Source organism: Anastrepha ludens, chromosome 3, assembly GCF_028408465.1.
Source record: "Anastrepha ludens isolate Willacy chromosome 3, idAnaLude1.1, whole genome shotgun sequence".
NCBI classification, from domain to species: domain Eukaryota; kingdom Metazoa; phylum Arthropoda; class Insecta; order Diptera; family Tephritidae; genus Anastrepha; species Anastrepha ludens.
The window spans coordinates 56,988,538-57,004,992 of NC_071499.1; the positions used below are offsets into that span (position 1 = coordinate 56,988,538).

A 16,455-nucleotide genomic window follows, 5' to 3' on the forward strand; every position below is an offset into this window, starting at 1 on the left:
TCATTAATTTGTTTAGTTTAAATATCACAAATCACAATATTACTAAGCCATTCACTGAATTTTCACAAACATCAATTTTCTCTTTTTGTTTTGTTAATTTTTTTGTATTGGAAAGGGAGCTGACGCCAGATTTGTCAAAACGCCATAAATTAAAGTAATGTGTGTATCTTCATATTCCTTCGTACCATTGAAGAGAGAACGACTAAATCGGCCGATAAAGTATGGAGTGTGCAGGCACTATAAATATTTTCATGTCTTGCACCATAGTTACCAAAGTCAAAGTTTGACAAAAAGCGGTTGTTTTTCTTTTGCCGGTTAATTCCTTTTGACTTTTCTTCTAAGAACTAAAAAATTTTGTGTAAATTGTGGAATATACATATATACCATAACAAAAAAAGTTATCTGTTAACAAATTACAATTAATTGCATGCAGCAGACGAAATCGCAAATATAGCCTAAACTGATAAAGGAAAAAACGTGATAAAATTAGAGAGACGTTGAAATTGCAAAAATGACATTTACTGACGCATTGCATTATGTTGCCATTGGTAATCCAGTAAGCAAGGCCGTCGTGTCCGGCACATCGTCATTATTTACCCGAGGAACGGTATGAATTTTTAAGTAGTTTTTTTTTTTATTGCTTACATAAACGATAACATTTTAGGCCACCACCAACAGCACACCAATCGTCAAAGCAACAACAGAAGTCGTCGGCGCAAAAGTAATGGGTGCATTACCTCCCTTATGGAAACTTGCTGGACGTAACCATAATTTTGTGCGACTAGCAGGCTTAAGCGGTGCTTCAGCCGTTATACTTGGTGCCATAGGTAGCCACACATTGCCGCCATCGCATGAGAAAGATGAATCAAAAACAATTTTTGAAACGGCCAATCGTTTTCACTTCTTCCACTCACTAGCGCTTCTAGGTGTACCATTGGCAAAATATCCGCTTCTGGTAAGATAGCAAACTAAATGGCAAAGCTTTTGTTATGGCTAAGTTAATCATTAATGATGTTATCTCAATTACAGGCCGGCACTCTTTTAGTTACTGGAACATTTTTGTTTAGTGGTACTCTATATTATCGTGCATTTACTGGTGATAAACGTTTTGCACGCTTCGCTCCGTATGGTGGATTTTGCTTAATTGTTGGCTGGCTAACACTGCTGCTGTAAAAATTGATCTTATGCGTTAAATAAACAATAGCATTTCTGGAATTTAACTGATGGCTTGATCAATATGTGTACACATATATTTTTACGAATGAATGGCATTATCGTTTGTATATAGAAAAGAGGCAATGGAAATATTATAATAAAAAATGGTTTCGGTTTTAATTTCTATTTAAATTAGGTGTAGATTAATTTTTTACTGTTGCATATAAAAATTAAGGCAAATTTATAAAGACATTGGAAGTAATCACAACTGCGCATCAAAAATATGTACATACATATTTGTGTTTGCGCATTTTTTTATTTGCGAAGTCTTTTGTATTTGTAATTTAAACATACTATTTTGCCTTTGAAAATGGCAACAATCAATTTTAAGAAGCATTTTTAGTAATATAAACATTGTTTTTTATGGAAAAAAGCGTCGCAGGAGGAAATTTGGAGTAAAATCCGCTTGATTGTCTGGATTATGTATCACAAAAAATAATAAAGTAATTAAAAATCCAAAATCACCGTTTATAAGTGTATTGTACTGCTTCGACAAGCTTGACAAAGCGGTTCTCGTGTTTTTTTGCATAGAACTTTTTCTCGTGTGGGCGCGACTTCAAAAAAATAACCCCCATCAGTCCAACTCCGGCTAAGACCTCTTTCCACGTTAAAACTATTCAATCAAAAATTAAAACGTCATATGCATCAGAGAACTGCACCGGCTCAGTGTAAAACATTCATACGCTTCGCTTGAACAAAAAAACAGGCCTTTTCGTTCAAACGATCGAACTTGTTCAAATAAGTTATTGTCATTGTTTATTTCAGCTCAATCAAATCATGTGCTGCGTTTTAGCTCTCCGATGTTATCACCAATCGTCTTCATACAGCCGTTTCGGGTATTTGCTCGTTCGGCTATACATTCATTTTTTTGAGCAAGAATAAAAGGGCTATAGAGCCAAATGAGCCGGTTTGAACACGTATGATCCCGCATGAGTTTTTGCTTGTAACTAACGATAGCAAAGTAAAAGCAAAATTTTAAAGCAAAAACACTATATTTTCATATTTGTTTTTTTCTTACAACTTTTAATAAAACACGAAAGAAAATAATGTAAATAAGGAAACATTGCTGAAACCAACTAATCCTTTCAAATATGAAACGCAATTTACAGCGTACATTGTACGCCAACGCTCGTTTGCTCGAACAAGTGCTATTTATAATAATGACACTTACTTCTTTGAGCAAGTTTGATCGTTTGAACGCAAAGGCCGATGCTAATTTCATTCAATGCTGCTTTTTGTTCAATGATTAGATTTGAGCCGAAGACATTAGATCATACGTGTTGACTGAGCTGAACTGCGCGTTCGCCTGCATGAGCTGACTGCACTTGACCAAATATTTTGGTTCAATTGACTGAATGTGAGCAAGAAATTTAGCGTATGAACAACTCAAGAAAACAGTGAGCCATGCAGGTCTCTGATATGCATGTTTTTCTAGTAAGGAGGCATAATAACCGCCATCCCCATTATCAACATTGAACTGAAATCCTTCATTTTTCTTTTCATTCGCAGGCATCCGGCAACACTATTCTATTGTCAATTCTAATGAATTGTTATTCGCGCATTTGCATTTAATTTTCATAGAAATATTTCGAATACAAGCATAGAAATAAATAAAAACACGCGTGTGACTATATACAGATTTTATGAATTTAAGGGGTTATATACAGTTAGAAGGCCGAAAAAAGTGAATTTTCCAGAATTTTTTCTGAGAAAACTTTTAAATTTATTAATCTAAACATTTCTACATACATATATTATATTATCTTTTAACTGTATTTTAAGACTTAGTATTAGTAGGAGCTCTTCTCACGGATTTACACTGCGTCAATAAAGCTGGAGCAAGAGAACGCCTTTTTGATATTGGAAAATCTGCAAGATCTATAAGAAAACTAAAAGCTTTTTCTCTAAGTCAGAATGACCTTAAGGGTATTGAACTGCTTACTAATCTTCAAATACATCTTCAAGATACTGAAAGTAAGGGAAAAACTCGCCAAAGCTAAAATTTCTGAGTTTTGTAAATCAATTTGAATATCTTGTGTAATAAATTTTGTTTTGATAAAAATGTTGATTGAAATCCGTTTTATGAACTCGTTTTTTATATTTTTCTCATAAGCGGACACATTTTTTCAGTCCGTTAGGTGTCCACTTAAGAGAGTGTTCACTGCATATGTACGTACCTTAGTATTAATTACTTTCAGAATTCTGAATGATATTTCGTTTGATATTTACGGTCGATAAAGCAGATTGCCAAAAGCCGATAAATATACTACATAATTAAACTTGGAAACACCGATTTAATCTGCATCTATTTCATAAGCGCATTTAAAACTGTGCGCTTATTGTTTCACACTAGGTTGTTCAATAAGTTTTGCGATTCAATAAGAAAAACATAATTTTATGGTTTGAAATACACTTTATTATTCAGTATAGTCTCCCTGAACATCACTTATATATTTGTTCCAACCAGATTTCATTGTATGAATTCCATCCCTGAAGTGAGAATCTGGGCTGCAAAATACACAGCTGTTATAACCTCATCATTTGTTGAAAAACGCTTTCCACACATGAAACCGATGGAAGTCGCTAGCGGCTAAATCTGTTGCATACGGTGGATGCTCCAACAATTCGAACTTTAATCCATGAATTTTTTGCCATTGCCAAAATGCACTTGTGCCAGGGTGCAGTGTCCTGATTAAAAATTAATTTTTGCAAATTGTGCTTTTTTCACGAATTTTTTACTCCAGCTAGTCTAAAAGATTATAATATTCTTCATAATTTATTGTTTTTCTAGTTTGTAAATAATCCAAAAAAAAAAAAAATTTCTTTCGTAACCAAAAAACTGATGCTATCCCCTTCTTGGTCGATTTCGGAGCCGCAGAACCAGGTTCACACCACTCTTTAGCCTCTTGTTTTGTTCCAAGATCATTGTGATAGACCCAAGTCTCATCCATGGTGATGAATCGACACACAAAATCCGCTTTATCCTTTCGAAAATGCTCTAAATGTTGCTGAGAAAGTCTTATTCGAATGTGTTTTTGCTACATTGTTAGCGAATGCGGCACCCATTGTGCACACAGCTTTCTGAGACTCAATACTTCAGTCAAATAATTGCTTGCACTGACCAATGAGATGCCTAGACTTCTACTCTTTATCTAAATATCCTTCAGTCACCCCATTATTTTCCAATACGTTTTCCTGTATTTTTTCTACGATTTCTGGTGTTTTTGTTTTTAAATTTAGCAACCCATCTTTATACTGCACCAACTGATGGGGGAAAGTCCTTATACACTTTCGACATTCGTTCATAAATTTTCTTTGCTTTTAAACCTTCCAATAAAAGTTCAATCAGTGCAGGATACTTGATTTTTTCCACGTCGATACTAAATGGCTGGTAAACAAAGAATGAATTGACAGATTGAAATGAGACTTCACATACGTTCATATGAAGAGCGTTCCAGCATAATGAAAAAATTAGGTTAGCAGCCAACGCTCATATCGAGATGCAAAACTTATTGAACAACCTAGTACAAAGAAACGGCTAATATATTAGATGCAATTTTAATACATACATATATAGTTTTCGATCTTTTTTTCGAAATTCGTCAGCAATATTAGAATCCTTATTTTGAACCTTAAAAACGTTACATCAGATTTGAAATCAGTACTTTGAACACGCCGTAATACCGAGTTTCGAGTAAATCCCTTCAATTCATCAAAATTCGATTGCCATTTTGAATTTTGAAAGACTTACATCACTTTATTAGTCAGCGATATCAATAATTTAATTTCAAAGTTTTAAAATAAACGTATTTCTCTAATACCAAATATGAGCAAATTTTATTTAATGCTTAGTTATGTATGGGAAACGCACCGCATAAATTGTAAGAAAAGTTCAAACTAATCCAGTCCAGTTTGCGCCACACAAATTTTTTTTTTAATATTGTGAATGTTTTATAATTATTTTATTTTTTTCAAATTGTACTTTTTCTATGTATTTTTATAAATAATGTTTTAGTAAATTCTCAACCTTACCGACTTTTCATAGGAATTTTGAAATTTAGTTCATACCATCTTATTATTCAATTTACGTGCAGTGAAACCTCCATAAAACGAGCTTCGTAAAGGCAAAAAAATTATACGACAAACTTTTTGCTGAGACCCCTGAAAAACCTTCGAAATGTTCCGTACAAAAATACTTTCATATATATAACGAGGAAATTTTGAGCAAGCAAACTTTGGATGGACCGACGAAGTAAAGGACGACTTCAAGAAACTTAGGATAACGAACTGGAAAAAAGTTGCAACCGTTCGAGACGTATGGAGGTCCCACGTGCAGCAGGCCAAAGCTCACAAAGAGATGTAGAGCCAAAAGATGATGATGAAACTTTCGGAAATTTTGAGCAAGCAAACTTATGCAAGATGACGTTGCTCAACACCAGCAGCGCCGTCAGAATTGGGAAGGACCTCTCCGAGCCGTTTGATACCAAACGAGGTTTCAGACAGGGGGACTCGCTGTCGTGTGACTTCTTTAACCTGATGTTGGAAAGGACGCTCAGGCACAATTTTTTATAAGAGCGTACAATTGTTGGCGTATGCCGCTGATATTGACATCATCGGTCTTAACAACCGCGCTGTTAGTTCTGCCTTCAAAAACTGGGTCTGGTGGTAAACGAGGACAAAACGAAGTACCTCCTGTCTTCAAACAAACAGTCGGCGCACTCGCGTATCGGCACCCACGTCACTGTTGACAGTTATAAATATTTTCAAGGTTGTAAAAGACTTCGCGTATTTAGGAACCAGCATTAACACCGATAACAATGTCAGCCTTGAAATCCTACGTAGAATCTCTCTTGCCAACAAGTGCTACTTTGGACTAAGTAGGCGATTGAGTATTAAAGTCTTCTCTCGACGAACAAAACTAACACTCTAAAAGGCTCTCCCGTCCTAACGTATGGCGCAGAAGTGTAGACGATGACAACATCCGATTAAGCGAAGCTTGGAGTATTTGAGAGACACATTCTGCGCAAGATTTTTGGACCTTTGCACGTTGGCAACGGCGAATATCACAAGCGATGGAACGATAAGCTGTATGAGCTTTACGACGACATAGACGAAGCGCAGCGAATAAAGATCCAGCGGTTACGCTGGCTGGATCATGTCGTCCGAATGGATACAAACGCTCCGGCTCTGAAAGTATTTGATGCGGTACCAGCTGGTGGTTGCAGAGGAAGAGGAAGGCCTCCTCTGCGTTGAAAAGATCAGGTGGAGAAGAACCTGGTTTCACTTAGTGTGTCCAACTGGTGCCAGTTAGCACGAGAAAGAAACGGCTGGCGTGCTTTGTTAAATTCGGCTAAAATCGCGTGAGCGGTTATGGCGCCAATTAAGAAGAAGAAGAGAAACTTTCGGAATATATTGATGGTTAAAGTCCTGTTAGCAAAAACTTCCATGTAATGAAGTGGAGTGCACATTGTTTGACCTGTTTTAATTGTTGTTAAAATTCTATAACTGATAATAGAAAGTCAAAAAATTAATTCATTGTTAAATCTCGAAGTCAAGCGCCAATTAACTCATAAAGGTTCTTAGGACCAGGGAAGCCATAGAGAGACTAGCCGTAGACAGACGGTTACACATCTATTGGGTACCCGGGCATAAGGGCATTGCAGGAAACGAAATTGTAGAAGAGATTGCCCAAAGTGCTATTTACATATTTATAATTCGAACAAGAAAACGACATACCGAAACCTTTAAATACGATATACAATTAAATCGCTGCGGATATTAAAACATGAATATACAGGAGGTGGAATAGTCTTGCCACTAGCCACACAGAATGCAGATAAATACGCCAGATTCCTACTAGTCCTGTCTAGAAAAGAAATCAGAACTGACATAGGTCAGTATACCTACAGGCCACAATTTGTTAGCGGCACTCGCATAGCAGGTGGGAATTGCAAACAATGATAGCTGCAGATTTTGCAACGAACTATATAGAAGAGAGGGAAACTCATGAACATCTTCTATATGTTTGCCTTGCATTAGCTACAACCCGAATGAAATGTTTAGGAACTCTACAATATGAGAGGTTAGAATGTCTCTCGGGGCTAGAGCTGCAGAGCTTACTTAGAGTCGCAAAAGACACAGTCTTATTAAAAGAAGCCTACTACAAGGAAACGTAAGGGTCAAGCTCCATCTGGTACCACCAAGGAGCAATAGGTCTATGTGATGGTTTTCAGCCAAACAGCAGGTGCGGCCGAGGATCTCCGAGTATTGATCTTGGAATAAAAGCTACGATGAAATCCTTCGAATTGAGATGCCTGAAGATCTGCACTTAGTGGGATACGCAGATGACATTGCAGCTGTAATAATCGCTCGAAACACGGACGAAGCCAAAAGGAAGGTAAATCAGGTAATGATCCGAGTTCAGACATGGCTAGACGACCATGGATTAAAGCTGGCCACAGGGAAAACAGAGCTAATCCTTCTAACCAACAGACGTATCCCATTAGAAGTAGATATTCCAGGATTGCAATTAGGCACAAGGTTAACTTACTGGGCGCACATAAATCATGCTGCCACAAGAGCTGCCAAAGTAAGCGGCATGTTAAGTTAGCTCATGACAAAACTTGGAGGTCCAACGCAGAACAAGCGAAAACTTTTAATGGACACGACGAACTCGATTCTCTTATACCGATGCGAAATATGGGCAGATTCGCTAAAAGTGCAATACCGGCGGAAAACTCTATAATCTGTGCAACGCACCTGCGCTCTCAGAGTGGCTTCTTCATAGAGAACAATATCTGAAGCAGCGGTGTTAGTTATCAGCGGAATCCCAATTGATATTCTAGCACAGGAGCGCAAACGGATATGGGAGGCAAAAATCCCAGGAATTCCAGTAGCACGCTTCTCCGATATTACAGGTTGAATTCAAATGCTCACACTTTGGCAGGCACGATGGAACTCTGAACGGTACGGTAGATGGACAGCGAGACTAATACCCGATCTAAAAAAGTGGCTAGAAAGAAAGCACGGTGAGGTGAACTATTACCTCACACAGTTTTTGTCCGGACATGGGTCCTTTCGCAAGTATTTGTGGCGAATGGGAAAAGTGAGCCTACCAAACTGCATATATGGAGATACTGAGTATGATGATGCGGAGCACACCTCTTTTAAATGGGAGAGGTGGAATACAGAGAGAACAGCTCTGCAACGAGTTATTGGTGTATTTACACCTGAAGAAATAATCAAAAAAATGATGATAGGCGAAGAAAAATGGAATTCCGTCGCAAATTTCGTGGAGCATTATATCCGAAGAAAGAAGCGTGAAATGGAAACTTATGTTGAAGAGCACTGAGCATAGGCTTCTCAAAACAGGCGACCCTGAGGGTGAGTAAGTAAGTATTCTTCTTAGGACGCCGTCTTGGCCCTCTACCTCGAAGCAATGCGAAAGCAGTTCCGGGGTGGAGGGAAAAATCCAAGAGAAGAGGAGGGATACTTTCAGTGGAATCACCATACACGTAGTGGCGACGAAAAAAAATGGCTTTCAGCCAGTCAGGTCAACCTAACCTAACCTAAATAAAAACTAGAAGAAAAAGTCAAATTAAGCTTAAAACGTATTTTTTGTATTTTTGCTTTTTTTTTGTATTTTTTGCATTTTTCATTATATCGAGGTTTGGATATTCTATAAGTATAACGAAATTATATATATACTAACACATTCATCAAATTCCTTCAACTTTGTTTTATCGAGGCTTCACTGTACCTACGTACTCGTAACTGTTTAAGGTGAATGAAATTATGTATGCGTACCTATACAGTAGATAAATTTTAAGAACGTGAATTGGAATTCATGGAAAATGCAACTAGGCAAAACGAGTTCGCCAACTTCACCTTTCTTATGATCACAAAATTCTGCTTAACGTATCTTAATTGATTAAAATGAAACAGCGGCTCAAAAGCAATGCACAAAAATGATTTAGTGTGTAGCATATACACCTAAATATAACTACATGTGTATATACATATTTATATATAGTACCAAAAATAGTCAATTAATATTAGTACCGGTAAAGTATCCCGTCAGTCAAGCCTACTAGTTCTGAATTACCTAAACTATATTCTTGCCAGTTTGCCTTGCAGTTGAAGCATTTAAAAGACGACTTCTCTCTATTTTCAATGCTAGCAACTGGTATAGAGAAGTCCTACGAAATGTCAAGCCTTGCCATACCGACTGGTATTTAATTACTCAGTCTCTTCATCACCATTTATCAGTTTACCCTATTACCCTAATTGTGTGCATCCTTAATGTTTTAATCACTCTTATTTAGATATATAATAAGCATATTTCTTTTGCACGCATTTTGGTATTTTCCCAACTGGTACAGTCATAGTCACTCTCGTAGTATGAGTTCTTCCGTCAATTACCAGTTCATGTACCAGAATGCTTGCTGAGTACTTTGGCGTTTTACTGTATACTCTGCAGTGAAGGTAGAGATTTACTAACTATTTATGTATGTGATATAGTAATGTGTATCATGACCCACATTTAAGTGGGGAACCCCATGGCAGAAATTATACCAAAATACACGAATTCATATACAGTTTGCCAAGAAAAAGTTTTGACATATGTACTAAAATATTCAGGTTATTTGCACTTGTGCAACTAAAATCATCGCCACTTATTAAATTCGCTTGTTTCAAACTGATGTCATTAATTTACATAGTTACCAGCACTTCGTAATGATAAACTTTTTGAATCCACCAAAGTATGTAAAAAAAAGCTTCTCTCAGTTTATTTGCTTATTTTCAGCATCGTTTGATAAGATGATTTGATATGTTATACCGTCATCTCACTGAATTGTTACACATGCGTTAGTCATCGATCAGTCATCTGTGATCGCAAGAGTGATTTGTTGATCAAAATATCAAATCATACGTAAAATAGATATAAAGAACGTACAAATGTCTGGAAAACGGACATCGTTTGGGGTGTTTCCATTAGGCCTATTATAATTATATATACAATCAGGAAAAAGTGTGCAACTGTTATCAGAAATGTTTTATTTTCTTCGATAAACTGTTTATAACATAATGAATTGTGTAAAAAATTAAAATAGGTTGTAGCGAAAATCTGCACCGCGGAAAATATCTGACCGCGCCGAATATGGACCCTGGACCCACCCGCGGAAAATGGCTTTTTTAAGCGCCTCGAGACTGGTGAATCTTTTAGTTCGGACTTTCCTCTCCAAAATGGTCGAAAGAGAATAATCCATCGGATTCGCGTCTGGTGAATTTAAGAGCCACTGTGTGGACGTTATGAAGTTTGGAACCCACGGCTTCAAAGCAACCTCCAGAATACTTTCCCGATAATGCTTAGCGTTTACCTTGACACCAGGCTCGATAAAAACGATTGGAGAGCATCCATCTGCGGTTGCAGCGGGCCAAACTATTACCTGTTTTTGGTGCTGTCTCCTGGTGGCCAATCGATGACTCAAATTCTCGTATGAACGGTCGGTCGATAGGGTTATCGTTTTGGGAGTTTATGAATTGTTCAATGATGCTATGGTTAGATATTTTCAGTTCTTTCGACATTTGTTTGTCACTTCATCGGAGATTTCACTCAAGTCGCTTCTTCATTTTTTGAACCATTTCAAGTGACGTTGCAGTCTTTTGATGACCACCGACATGGCGTTTCGCGATGCTACCAGTATCATTGTGCGATAAACAAAAATTGTATTTACTTTAAAGTGTTCGAGCTCACGAACAAACGCTGATTGTGATTTTCTAGCCAAATATTATGCAATCACACTATTACGTTTAAAACCCATTACTGACTTTTTTCGCGTTTATTCTCGACAAAATGCTTTCGCGCGCTTGTAAATAATACTCTGGACTGTCATTTAGCCATGCACGGGCATCAGCTGCGCGAGTGGTCTGAAGTTGGTTACATTTCGAGAGTCGGACCCTGTATGTTATTGAGAAAAGTAGCCACAAACCCGCAGATTTCGACAATAAATTTTGCTAGTGAGTCAGAGATGGGTGTGGGGTCGAAGTTTCTCATGAAACAGTTCACCAAGTTTTGCAAAAGCACAATTTTAAACACTTCGCGAGTTGTTCGTAAGAAGCCTTTGCTCTCTGCATACCATATTGAAAAGCGGTTATATTTCACTAGAACGTACCGAGCTCAACCAGCTAGGTACTGGGATGATGTGATATTCAGCGATGAAACTGAAATTATGCTGTGTTACAATGTTGGACCCAACCGAGTGTGGAGGCGTAAAAAATAATGGAGCTTTTTATAAATAAAAAGAACAAACGATGCCATCGTTTGGAAAAGTTGCTATACAGTGAAATAAGTGAGACATTTGGATGTATGTAAATAACTGCAGTTATTGCGTCAGCTCTGTTGGTATGTTTTTTAATGTGGTCGAAAAATGAGTTCCAAGCATAAATCTGAATCTTAAAATAATTCATTGAAATGCACGGTAACTTATCCCTCACGAAAGCTTACAAACGACTTCAGTCGGGTAGAGAAATGTTTCAATGAAAGACCGTGGATGACCCGGCCAGTGAATGGAAAGTGAATTATATTCAGAAAATATCCAAGTTCATGATTTTATTATAAGCGATTAGAAATCGTCTGTGAAAAGAATGGAGATGTGACTGGGACCGAGTTGTGAGGGAATTTTTGACAAAAAGACAATTATTTAGTTGACCCATCGAAGAAAAAGGCAATGAATACATTAAAGCTATTGGGATTACCATCCTAAAGAAAATTCCTAAGCAGGTCTTAGAAAGGTCCATGAAATCATGCAAAACTTTGCACAGAAGGTGAATGCATTGATTAATGGAAAATATTTGCTTGTCATAATGTCTTTTGCTTTTGGGATAAGGGTCTAGACCAGCTATTTCTAGATTGATGGGGTAGACAGGTTACAAAGCTCCTATGCATCCTAAAGAAAGTCCATGAAAAATTCACCCTATATAGGATGTATTCAAAATGATTCTACAACCTTTTATAGCTAAGTAAAGAAGGATTTAAATTCAGAATTTAACAAAAAATCAGGAGTGGTGGAGCAGAAGCCCGATTATCAGTCGTCGATCAGCAAAAAAAAAATATTTCATTTCATCAAAGAATTGAATTGCCAAAGCACACCGCTACTGAAGTGTCACAAAATGTCACAATGTGTTGGTCTCTGTCGAATCCATGTAAAACTTGAAAGATTCGATGGAATAAAGCATGCACGCAGATTAAACAGGCAAGGTTGAATCATTTCATATTGCAAAGTCAGGGGAAGGCAGTATAATGTTGTGGGGTTGCTATTGTGGGGAAACCGAAGACATGAATGACGCCTCTGTTGAGGAGGAATTGAAAATTAAGTCATGTCCTGACGCATCCCAACATATTTGCTGTATTGATTTTTTTGTCTGTGACGACATTACGAGTATTTCATTAGAATTGAAGCCTTCGTTATTTAGTTATTTTATAGTTGTTTTATTTTGAAACATACTCGCTTTCTTCATTATATTTGTTTATCCTAAGACGTTAAAAATAAAACAACACACGTCTGTTAATTTAATTTATTTATTTTCAATTTTATGGTGGTTTCAAAACAATTTGCTTATTATTTATTAAAATTATTTTCTCTCTCGTACTGAAAGAAGGAAAATCTTCTTTGAAATTCTTCCGTTCGCCACGAAAAACAAAAATAAAAAAAAATATACACATGCACATATAGGCGGGGTGTACTGCTCATTTTACGCCACCTTCTAAATACGCAATGCTGTAAAACTCACTTCACCAGAGAGAAAAATGTCTAAGAACTTTTGTGGAAGCGTAATATAACCTTTAAATTGCCATATAGTATACATCGTGACATATGGCTCACCATAAACATTTAGCCGAAAGTATTTGTTCACCTTATATTATAAATTACATGAGATGTTAACTTTTATTTAAGACTCCTCAAAAAAAAGGAATATCGTAAATTGAGCTTGTGTCTTCTTTAATAATATGCTCACATACATATAACGAGATTATCTATTCTTTTCGTGCATATCTCGCAATCAATCAAATCATACAAAATTTCTCTCCCGAAATCCGAGATTATAAAATAAACTGTCTCTTCTTCTTGTTCTTCTTCTTCTTCTTAGCATCAAAGTCCTTCGTGAGCCATTGCTTTATTCACAACTTTGCGCCTTTGTGTCTATTTAAGGCTACCTCCTTCCATCGCCGCAGGTTTACCTTTTCAAGGTCAAGCGACTTTCTTTGCTTTTTGACGTGATAACGTCTTATACTTCGATTTAACAGGCTGCACGCACGAAAAAATGTGTCGTTACCTTGCTCATTAGTGTTACCTTGCTCATTTGTCGTTACCTTGCTCATTGCCGTTACCTTGCTCATTTGTCGTTACCTTGCTTATTGTCGTTACCTTGAATGAACTGCAGGCGAAAGCGCGGAACGAACGGCAAAGCAAACGAAAGGCAACGTTCGGCATCTTGCTCTCTCCTATTTAAGTGAGCGTATATATGTATGTATATGCGCAAATGTACATATATAAATTCACGTATTTGTATTTGCATATGGCATCTTATTGATTATTATTAATTTGATTTACTTGAAGAATTTAAAATAAAACCAAGTTTGTTAATAATACCTGTTGTTTTAAGGTTATTATTATTAATTTTTTTATTATATATGAAGGAAAAAATGTATGGTATTGTAATATTTACCATATACCTTATAAGATATGTTGTATACTAATATATGCATATAAACATGCATCTTCTTATATATAAAAATGGAGACGTTTTTTTGTGTTCGTTAGTCGCCGATTCACGCCTAAACGCATTCACCGATTTCAATCAAACTTTCACAGATCATTGGTATTGGTCCATAGACGGTTTATGTGAAGTTTTAAAGAAATCGGTAAAAGTATGCGTGCGTTGTGTAAGTGTGAAAAATACAATATTTGCGTGTTTCCCTTATACGGACATTACGTATACGGAATGAGAATACACGCAAATGAATAGAATGTACACAGACATGAATAACATTGTTTCGATGTCGAGTGACGTATGCGACTGTATTATTCGTAACGCAATAGTTGCCCTGTTTTTCCTGTAAGAACAAAGACGGCGAACTGGTGACTGACGTACAGAGCAATCTTAAATTATGGAGGGAACACTTCTCGAACTTATTAAACAGTGACAGCTGCGCATGTCACCGAGAAAGTGAAGATCCCGATACCCCAATCGTTGACGACGGAATTGTCGTTCCGCTGCCCGATCAAGACGAGGTGAGAATATCGATAACGCGGCTAAAGAACAACAAAGCCGCGGGCGCCGACGGACTGCCGGGTGAGCTATTCAAGCATGGCGGCGAGGAGCTGGTAAGGTGCATGCATCAGCTTCTATGCAAAATATGGTCGGATGAAAGCATGCCTGCCGATTGGAATTTAAGTGTACTCTGCCCAATCCATAAGAAGGGCGATCCTGCAATTTGTGCCAATTACCGCGGGATTAGTCTTCTAAATATCGCCTATAAGGTTCTAGCGAGCGTATTGTGTGAAAGGCTGAAGCCCACCGTCAACCAACTGATTGGGCCTTATCAGTGTGGCTTCAGACCTGGAAGGTCTACCATCGACCAAATATTCTCAATACGCCAAATCTTGGAAAAGACCCATGAAAGGAGAATCGACACACACCATCTTTTCGTCGACTTCAAAGCTGCATTCGACAGTACGGAAAGGAGTTACCTGTATGCCGCGATGTCTGAATTTGGTATCACCGCAAAACTAATACGGCTATGTAAGATGACGTTGCTCAACACCAGCAGCGCCGTCAGAATTGGGAAGGACCTCTCCGAGCCGTTTGATACCAAACGAGGTTTCAGACAGGGTGACTCGCTGTCGTGTGACTTCTTTAACCTGATGTTGGAGAGCATCGTACGAGCAGCAGAACTTAATCGCTCAGGCACAATTTTTTATAAGAGCGTACAATTGTTGGCGTATGCCGATGATATTGACATCATCGGCCTTAACAACCGCGCTGTTAGTTCTGCCTTCTCCAAACTGGACAAAGAGGCAAAGCGAATGGGTCTGGTGGTGAACGAGGACAAAACGAAGTACCTCCTGTCTTCAAACAAACAGTCGGCGCACTCGCGTATCGGCACCCACGTCACTGTAGACAGTTATAATTTCGAGGTTGTAAAAGACTTCGTCTATTTAGGAACCAGCATTAACACCGATAACAATGTCAGCCTTGAAATCCAACGTAGAATCTCTCTTGCCAACAAGTGCTACTTTGGACTAAGTAGGCAACTGAGCAGTAAAGTCCTCTCTCGACGAACAAAACTAACACTCTACAATACTCTCATCATGCCCGTCCTAACGTATGGCGCAGAAGCGTGGACGATGACAACATCCGATGAAGCGACGCTTGGAGTGTTCGAGAGAAAGATTCTGCGTAAGATTTTTGGACCTTTGCACGTTGGCAATGGCGAATATCGCAGACGATGGAACGATGAGCTGTATGAGCTTTACGACGACATAGACATAGCGCAGCGAATAAAGATCCAGCGGCTACGTTGGCTGGGTCATGTCGTCCGAATGGATACAAACGCTCCGGCTTTGAAAGTATTCGATGCGGTACCAGCTGGTGGTAGCAGAGGAAGGGGGCGGCCTCCTCTGCGTTGGAAAGATCAGGTGGAGAAGGACTTGGCTTCACTTGGTGTGTCCAACTGGCGCCGGTTAGCACGAGAAAGAAACGACTGGCGCGCTTTGCTAAACTCGGCCAAAATCGCGTAAGCGGTTATAGAGCCAATTAAGAAGAGAATAGTTGCCCTCTCTTTTCTTTCTTTTTTATGCATGCGTGACACGGCATCAAAGCACATTGCTTTTTTTTAAACTGGAAAAATATTTTGAGCTTCATTTGAACGTTTTATGATTTAGATAAAATAAAAATTCGTTAAATATATTTGATTCCATTAATAACCATAAGCCTGTATTTTTCGAAGTTCAAAGTTTTTGGACAAATATTGAAACATTTACTTAAATTAAATGTTAAATACATACATATATATAAATGCGCAAATGTAAAAGTTTAGATGGATTTAAAATATACGAAATTATTCAGCGGTTGAATCCATACATTTTTTGAAATCCATCAATATGGATCGACAGTCGCCATAAATGTTCTTTTAAAAAATAAAATGTGTTAATTTGATGGTAGCTCGAGTATTAA

The 16,455-nt window shown here is 37.7% G+C and overlaps 1 protein-coding gene across 1 annotated transcript; it reads left to right on the top strand.

Annotated features, from left to right (window-relative positions):
- Positions 1-259: 259 nt before the first annotated feature.
- Positions 260-1,347, top strand: LOC128856467 (transmembrane protein 256 homolog). Its single transcript, XM_054091769.1, has 3 exons — positions 260-607; positions 665-955; positions 1,030-1,347. The coding sequence occupies exons 1-3, from the start codon at positions 512-514 to the stop codon at positions 1,171-1,173; spliced, it is 531 nt and encodes a 176-aa protein (XP_053947744.1). The 5' UTR covers positions 260-511; the 3' UTR covers positions 1,174-1,347.
- The last annotated feature ends 15,108 nt before the right edge of the window (positions 1,348-16,455 follow it).